The following is an 8,512-nucleotide window of genomic DNA, read 5'->3' as shown; positions in this document are numbered from 1 at the left end:
GTCTGCACTCCCCATGGCTCCTTCCTCCTCAGTAGCCCTGCCTCTGCCACCGGCCCGGCCCCGGAAGGGGCCTCTGTCCTCCCCTTTCCTGGGTGACAGGACAGACCAAGGTTTATGCGACCTCCTGTAAGGGACAAGAGAGGTGATCTGGTCCTGGTCTTTTGGAAAGGCATTGAGACGAGACATCTAAAGCAGTGGTTGGCCCAGGCTGCGCATATCCTGGGAATGTTGGAACGATTCCCTCCACTGACCTCAGGAAATCACTCGCAGACTGGCTGCTTTACACAAAAAGAATAAAGAAAGATGAAGTGCAGTAGCCCTGTTGTCTAAGCCTTGGGCAGGATGAGGTTTACCTAGTGACTAATGATGCCTGCCTGAAGCACTCAGCTGATTTGTCGCTACCTCTGTGTCTCCGCCTACCTAATTAATGTGACAACTCCGGGACATTGATAGGAACAGGTTTAGTATCCGGGGACTGGGTAGCCCCAAATCGCTCATCTAGCAAGGATCAAGGGGCGCGTGTGATACCACATCCACTTGGTGTGAGGAGCTCACTTATCCAGCCCGGTGTTCTGGGGCAGGAGGAACCCAGGGTCGCTGCAAGAGCCGGGCGGGGGCCTGAACTCCCGGTGCTGCTGCAGAGCAGAGCAGAGCATGAGCACACTCCTGCCGCTGCTGCTGGGCCTCAGCCTGGCGTGCACAGGAGCAGGTAAGGGCGTTTCTCCCCGAGGCTCTCTTTTCCCTTGTTTTGGGATGAAGTTTCTGCTACTGGGCGAGACCACCCCAGATGAGTTGGTCTCCCCGCTGTGTTATTCCTGTAGCACTGTGTAGTGAACCTTAGTAGCCATTGCAGTATGAGTCCAGCTGTGTAGTGTTTATGTAACGTCCCCTCCCCTGCTGGAATGTGGACAAGGACGGTTTCTGCCGTGTGTATCGCTGCGTTGCTGGCTCCTACTATTGTGCCTGGGGTATAGAAGGGTCTCAGAAATATGTGTGGAGTGGGAAGTTAAGGCTGATTCTTTCTTTCGACCCTTTTTGTCCCTCTCAATAATTTTCCCACTGAAGGTCTGGGATTGGGTGTAAATTGGGTTTAAACTTGTAAATAATCTTGGGCTGCTCCTATCCAAGAACTTAGTCACCTATAAATAGGAATCGGGCCTGAAACCTGCCCTGTTTCCCTCCATTGGCTCCCGACAGTGCAGGGTGAACTTGGTCAGTAGATGCTGCCGGAGGTGGGAAGCCTGAGTGTAGCAGAGCTTGGATTCCCAGCTAAATACAGGAAAAACCAATGGTGTTTTCTTCTCTGTACTCACATCTAACACCGCTTCTTTTCACACTGCCCCCCAACCAATTCTCCCATAGCAGCTGGACACCCTGTAATTCAGCTGGACTACGACAACCATCAGAATGAACACGGAGCCCACTGGCTCAGTCTCACAAGACTGCCTGGCCCCATTTCAGATCCCAGTTGAGAGTAGCAGGTCCCTGGGTCACTCACAACTTCTGTCTAACTTGGCTACAAATCAGCAGTTCCCATGACCCCCTCCTTAGGTTCACTGATTTGCTAGAGAGGCTCAGAGAACCTAAGAAAATAGATTGCTTACTATTACCAGTTTATTCCAAACATACTTTAAAGCATACAGAAGAACTGTCAGGTGATGAGCTGTCAGGGTGTATAAGATGAGGACCAGCAGGGCCCCAAGCTGGGGAGCTTCTGTCCCCGTGGAGTTGGGGTGCCACTCTCCCAGATGTGTTTACCAACTGAGAGGGTCGCAGACCCCAGGCTTAGAGATTGTTGTGGAGGCTTTATTACATAAGTATGATCGGTTATCAACTCAGGCTCCAGCTCCTCTCCCATTCCTGGGACGGAAATACAAATTCCGAGCTTCTAATCACTGCTTAGTCTTTCTGGTGACCACCCCTGACCCAGGAGCCCACCAAGAGTCACCTCACTAGTACAAAAGATGCTGCTATCGCACAGGAGATTCCAAGCGAATAGGAGCTCTACGCTGGGCACTGGGGCAAAGACCAAATATTTGAGCAAAAGATGCATCAAGCCCCCTGTTACTCACGAAATTACAAAGGTTTGGGGAATCTGCGCCAGGGATGCAGGGCAGAGTTAGTGTTCTTGTGTCGTTCTTGCAGCAGACACTGCCTGGCCTTCCCTTCTCTGGCTCCCGTAGGTGGTTTTATGGCCCATGTGGAAAGCACCTGTCTGTTGGATGATAATGGGATCCCAAAGGACTTCGCATATTGCATCGCCTACAACAAGGACCTGCTGACCTGCTGGGACCCAGAGGAGGACAGAATGGCCCCTTGTGAATTTGGGACACTGCATATGCTGGCTGTCTCTTTGTCCAATTATTTAAACAATAATACGAACCTGCTTCAGCGCTTGCGCAACGGACTCCAGGACTGTGCCACGCACACCCAGCCCTTCTGGGAGTCGCTGACCCACAGAAGAAGTGAGGAGAGAGGGCATAGGGGGCCATGAGGGAGCACAGCTAGGGGAGGGCAGGCAGGGGTTTGAGACTCGAGCAGGGAGGAGCGGTAGACCGAAGACCTGTAGCTAGGAGGAGGGAGGGTGGGCCAACAAGGGAAATGTGGTGATTGGGGGGTGGAATGTGAGTAAAGAAGAGGAGGTGACATCGGAGTCCCTGAGGAGACATCAGGGCGACAGCAGGAAGGCTGGATCTCAGGATGCAGAACCAAGTTCAGCCTGTGTCAGAGCAACCCGAGTGGCTTTCCCCAAGTGTTCGTGCTTCTTTGTCCCAGATTTGATGTTCTAATTTGGAGCGAACCTGGGCATGGGCATATTTGCAGAGCTCCTAGGGAGTTCTGGCCCACTCTGTCCCTGAGTGCCCTGCACTGATAATGGCTGGAGGTCTCCCGAGCACAAAGCTGAAGCTCTCCAGAGGGCAAGTAGTGTGTCTTAAGATGCAGTTTCTGAACCGGGCCCACTTTCTCAGAATGGCCCGGAGGAAGTGCTTTTTAAAAATGCAAGCTCCTGGGTACTATGCCAGATCCACTGGGTAAAAATAGCTGGGTTTGTAGGCTAAGGATTTTAACGTAACTTATTGGACTTTTCTCTAAGATTTTTGCCTGAAAAATACCAAGGTAGAGGCAAGAAAGAGGGTCACCTAAGAGAACAAATTAATAAAAGATTCATTTGCAGTATTAGCAACCTCATTAATTTGAACTACACTAATTCCAAATTTAAGAGAGTTGGTCCTGGGTTAGGTTTGTTTCCTTAAACCGTCCAAGGAGAAGCTTTATTTAACAGATCGATTAGTGAAACGATATTTAGGAGCCCCGAGGCCAGTTTGCAGGCCTGGGTTGCCTTTTGCTGATGTACTTTCGAGCTAATGTACTGGAAATAGGCATGATGACTGTGACCCAGCTCGCTGGTCAGACCTGGCATTCACCGATTGGGATGAACTATAACTCTGAAGGAGGAAAGAAATGGGGCCAGTGAAGGAGAGGGAGAGAAAAGCTGTGAAGCAGGAGGCAGTGCAGCCCTCACTTTCCTGTGGGGGCTCAGCACGGGGGACGAGTGTGAGAGGTCCGTTGGCAAAATGTATGAGGAGCTGCAGTGGGGAAGAAATGAAGTTGGAGAGAAAGCCAGGATGCCACCTCCATTCCTGACTGTGTTTCTCTCCTACGAAGAACCGCCATCGGTGCAGGTAGCCCAAACCACCCCTTTCAACACCAGGGAGCCCGTGATGCTGGCCTGCTACGTGTGGGGCTTCTACCCCGCCGATGTGACCATTAACTGGATGAAGAATGGGCTGCTTGTCACCCCTCACAGCAGTGCCCAGAAGACCGCCCAGCCCAACGGAGACTGGACGTACCAGACCATTTCTCGTTTGGCCTTGACCCCCTCTTATGGGGACGTCTACACCTGTGTGGCGGAGCATGTTGGGGCGTCTGAGCCCATCCGACAGGACTGGAGTGAGTGTGGCAGACGGGAGGTGTTAGGGTTAAAGCCGGGAGGGGCCTGGAGCTGGCGGCTGTAAAAGGAGCAGCAGTATTTTGGCAGAGGAGTGAGGCGTGGGCAGCCGTGGTGTGTGGCAGGGGCAGACGCTGGGAGTGGGAAGTGAGTCTGGGGAAACGTTCAAGGGCTTGGGCCCGGCGAGGGCGATGAGGATGTGGCCCAGAGGCATGGGAAGGGCGCGGCTTTGGTGCTCTGCAGTGGTGGTTGGTGTTGCTGTGTCTGTGCTTGAGGGTGGAGGACAGGATGGTGGTCCCAGAAGAGGATGTAGCTTTGGCAGCTGCATTGTTAGAATCAAACACTGAGATTCACTGTCCCAGGGCCCTCAGACTTCAGCTATTCTGTGGTCAGTTCAAGGACAGATGTGCAAGATAAATGAAGGTCCAGGAGTAAAGGGGACTGACTTTCTTTTGGTGTGGGGCAGCACTGCACTTGGGGCGCTCTGTTGAGCTGAACAGGGTGGTGAAACCATCGTGGGTGCTTAGGGGATGGTGGCTGAAGAGCTCATTATCACTGTTTGAACCCCAAGCCTGGGGATAGTGAAAGGCAGTGAGGAAAGCTGCGCACAGAGCAAGGTTATTGGGAAAGAAGACACGAGTAAGGGGATAGGAGCCAGGGGGCAGGGTCCGGGCCTGGCGCTGAGAGGGGCACAGGGGCAGGGGCAGAGGGGACTCCATGCTCACTTGAGGTCCCCTGGGGAAAGTCGCACGGGAGCTTTCCTTGGTGATGGAGCTCTCGCTTCACCATGGGAAAAGGACCCAAGTGGGATGCAGTTCAGAATAGGACCAGTGCTAGCAAGCGGAGCAGGATGGAGGCAAACCCTGAGAGGGTCCACGGGAAATCTGGACATAGAAGGCACGAATATTAGCATAAATCGCCAAGCGGAACCATTGGAGGTCAGGAGAGGGGGAGAGATAGTTTAACAGGAAACTGCTCAGATGAGCATATAGGAGAGCAAACTTTGTCAGTCACGGGGGCAAAGGAGAGAGGAGAGCGAGGAAGGCCTTGTGCCTGCAGCGAGGGTGCCCTGAGGTCAGAGGAGAGAGCAGGCTGCTGTGAGAAAGGAGCTGGGAGCTGGGAGTGACTCTGGAGAGGGAGGCTCGCGGGTGATGGCTTTGAGGAAGGCTGTTTCCTTGGGGAGAGCTTGGTGTGGGCCAGACAGCGGGGCTGCAGTAAAGGACCTCTGAGCTCCATAAGGGGAGGTTGCTGTAAATTAAGTTGCTCTGATGACAAGTCAGAGATTGGTTCTACTGAGTGCCTGATCTCTTGCAGCTCCTGGGCTGTCCCCTGTGCAGACAGTGAAGGTGTCTGTGTCTGCGGTGACCCTGGGCCTGGGCATCATCGTCTTCTCCATCGGCGTGATCAGCTGGCGGAAGGCCGGCTCCTCCAGTGAGTGCCCCTGAGCTCCCATCTGCACTGTTCACGTCTCGCTCGCTCGCTCGTTGTCTGTTTGTGATGATTCCTGCATTCCTACCCTGTTTGCTATGAATAAGGCCACGTAGTTTTATTGGTCTAATCCGGCACCTTCCTCTCCTAGGCTACACTCCCCTCCCTGGATCCATTTACCCTGAAGGTAACAGCTCTGTTGCTCTGTTTGCCCCTGGCCCTTCGGAGAGAATGAGTAGGAAGAGTCAGGGTTGGGTTCAGCTAGTGGTGCCTAGAGTAGGGGGAGCTGCTGTGGGGTCCAGTGAGCTGATTTAAGATGCCACAGTTGTGATTAGGACTGGGAAAGAGGAAAGAGGAGCTCCTGCAAGCTCTTCCTCCACCCAGCAGAGTATCTGTGGGGAGGGAGCCATGGTGAATTAGTTGCTGGCGACTGAGAATTTTCACCGTCCCTGTACTAAGACTTTGGCATGGGACACTTACAGAGGAAAATGATGGGGTTAAGTGGGATTATCATCACCATGTCCTTTCTGTTTCTTCTGCAGGACGACACATTTCCTAGGGTCAGAATCCTGCAACTTCCACTCCAAGTGAGAAGGGAATTCAAACTTAATGATGCTGTCATGCACCCTCTCCATGATCTCCAATCTCTCCATGTTTTCTTGGACCCTAAGGTTCCTCTGCCCAATTCTTTGCATCTCCCCACTTCTCTGTGTAAACTATAGCAACACATTCCTGAAACCGAGCTCCCCCAAACTATCATCCAAGGTCATATTGCTGGGGTGAAAAAAATCAGGAGGGAGCTCTCCTGAGGGGACCACTGTGCTGCAGAGGACGGAGCCCTGGTGACCATCCCTGAGAAATAAACTCTGGAGGAATTGTTGGTTTTCCGTGTGTTTCTTCTTCTCCTCCTCCTCCAGCAAAGGAGGGCTGGGGCTGATGCTGTCCTGCTCGAGGAACTGTCAGCACCTCCTCCCATTTCTCATCTAGATACAAGCGAAGTGGGGGCAGCGTTCGAAGTTATAATTCATAAAAAGAAAGCAAATGACGGCGGGATGGAGTCAGAGTAAGGAAGAGGGAGGGGCCCAGCAGCTTACTCAGTTCATGTGGGGTCTTATGAGCGCTAAATGAGTTCACATTGGCACATGCTCAGGACATGCCCGGCACACAGTGAGCCCACAACGGTGACATTAGCTGTCATCAGTTAGTCAACATTCTGAGCCAGGTATAGTGGGGGCCAAGAGCTCAATGTGCATTATTTTATTTGATCTTTACTACAACCCTGAGGCAGCCCTTCAGAAAGTCAGGACTGAAGGGTTGAGGTTGTAGGTCAGTGGTAGAACACTGGAAACAAACAGTGAGGAAGAAAGTCAGGATTCAGAGACTGATTTCAGAGTTTTGAGGTCTAGCGAGTTATTTCTTCCACACCCTAGCTGGGGAAGGAATGTGGCTGAGAGCTTATAGCTGCTCATCCCTGAGCCAAGTGCTTCGTGTTGCATCCCATTCTCTTTTTACAGTGACCCCATAGGGAACTGATGATTTCCTCCTATGTCACAGACCAAAGAAATGAGGTGAAGAGAGGTTACATGACTTGCCCAAGGTCAAAGAATAAAAATTTTAAGAGAGTTTATCTAACTGAGCTGGAAGTAAGTAGAGGACTTTATTTTGAAGACCTTCATGCAGGCGAGTTACACCTAACTGGAAGGTCACCTTTCCATCCCCTTCCATCCCAAATCCATGGGATAGCTGCTCTCTGGGGATAAATTTCACCTGTAGAAGAGAGAACAGCATCTGGTGCCATTTGTTTTCCAGTGGAGACAGCTGCTGGGCACAGAAATTTGGGCAGTAGAATTGCTTTTGGAATTAGAGTTGGGAACTCAACTGGCAGCAAAGAAAAGAAACCAAAGACATGAAAAGAAAAAAAATGAAGAAGGGTACTGAATGAACTTCCTAACAGAAGACCGTGGAGGGAGAAAGAAGGGTTGTGGACACGTTTGCATGTCGGTGTGGGAACACATGAGATTCGGCAGTGACCGGCCGGGGAAAGGAAATCACAAGGCAGAATGTGTGTCGAACTTCCTGTGGGTTCTCACCATGGTAGGTGTGGGTGGGCGGCCGAGGTGTTCTTGGGGACCACAACTTTCTGTCCCTAGACCGTTTCTGTGCCTGGAGGAAGAGGGGGGTAGGGCTGTTCATACAAATTTGATGTCCAAAGTAGATGCTCAGTCTTTTTCCAATCACTGAATTGATCTCCACCACATCCCTGGTCTCCTCAGAAGGATCTTGGTGATTAGGGCGTCTCTTCTACAAAGAGTTCATGGAAGAAGTCAGTGGGAGGGAAAATGCTCATGAGTTCAAATGGTCATTCCCTGAGCACGGCCACAGAGGATGGGAGCAGTGAGTGATGTGTGCTGGGGAAGTTAGCTGGTAAGTGTGGGCTCAGAATTGATCCCTGCAAATTCTCCTGGTTCTCTATTGCGTTTTCGTTCACTGGTCTTGTTTTTGATTTAGGTGGACAAAGCAAGTTCCTTTTGAACTCGGGGTAAGGCTTTGTGCCTTGTCTCTACCCGGGCAGTTTTGAAGGGGAATTCACACATCTAAGGGTTCTGGACACAGTGGGGATCAAAGGCACAGAATCCCTGGGGAAGGAGCTAGATCACTGGACAGTTTACAGCCCACTCACACCAAGATTGCGCGGGCAGACCATCCTTAGAGGGCAACCGTAAGCTTGCCTTAGAGGGAAGGCTGTCCCTTTCCGGGGGGAAATAGGAAGAAGTGCTGTGTAGGTGTCCTGGGATCCAGAAAGCCAGATTTACTTTAAGTACAAAAGGGAGTTCCACTGCCATCACACAGGGGAAAGAATGCTGCCCGGAAGGGAGGTGGAAGAGGAGTAAGGATGGGCTGGCTCCAGGACTGCAGAAGGAGAGTGGAACGTGATACCTAGTAGTGCACCCCAAAAGGGGAGTGGCTGTGTGTGTATGAGGAAGAGAGGGAGAGGGTGAGGGAAGGAAACAGGGAGACAGCAAGAGGATGGAGGGAGAGAGAGCCTTTTGTATCATATCGAATCCAAGTGGCACATCAATGGTCCTCCACCTCCCGTGTCTTGCTCATTTAGAAGCTGAACTTCCAGATGAGTTA

At 51.8% G+C, this 8,512-nt stretch overlaps 1 protein-coding gene across 2 annotated transcripts; it reads left to right on the top strand.

The window, feature by feature from the left end:
- Positions 1-422: 422 nt before the first annotated feature.
- On the top strand, positions 423-6,257 carry LOC101701356 (HLA class II histocompatibility antigen, DM beta chain). Of its 2 annotated transcripts, none has more exons than XM_087210451.1 (6): positions 423-709; positions 2,146-2,465; positions 3,667-3,951; positions 5,264-5,380; positions 5,529-5,564; positions 5,920-6,257. In XM_087210451.1, the coding sequence occupies exons 2-6, from the start codon at positions 2,192-2,194 to the stop codon at positions 5,934-5,936; spliced, it is 729 nt and encodes a 242-aa protein (XP_087066577.1). In that variant the 5' UTR covers positions 423-709; positions 2,146-2,191; the 3' UTR covers positions 5,937-6,257. The 2 variants fall into 2 exon arrangements, with proteins under 2 accessions (XP_087066577.1, XP_004846912.2); XM_004846855.3 differs by having other exon boundaries at positions 424-709; positions 2,184-2,465.
- Positions 6,258-8,512: the final 2,255 nt, after the last annotated feature.

The sequence above is a fragment of the Heterocephalus glaber genome, unplaced genomic scaffold (assembly GCF_053883595.1).
Source record: "Heterocephalus glaber isolate CG9 unplaced genomic scaffold, H.glaber_assembly_v1.0 deba00001141, whole genome shotgun sequence".
NCBI classification, from domain to species: Eukaryota; Metazoa; Chordata; class Mammalia; order Rodentia; family Bathyergidae; genus Heterocephalus; species Heterocephalus glaber.
Note: the sequence above shows the minus strand (reverse complement) of the source record. Positions and strands in the feature narration are given on the sequence as shown.

Excerpts from the sequence above, each read along its gene's own strand:
- LOC101701356 (XM_004846855.3), top strand. The coding sequence starts at position 655 with ATGAGCACACTCCTGCCGCTGCTGCTGGGCCTCAGCCTGGCGTGCACA. Across the intron at positions 2,466-3,666 it reads GTCGCTGACCCACAGAAGAA|AACCGCCATCGGTGCAGGTA; the intron begins GTGAGGAGAGAG and ends TCTCCTACGAAG. Across the intron at positions 3,952-5,263 it reads GCCCATCCGACAGGACTGGA|CTCCTGGGCTGTCCCCTGTG; the intron begins GTGAGTGTGGCA and ends GATCTCTTGCAG.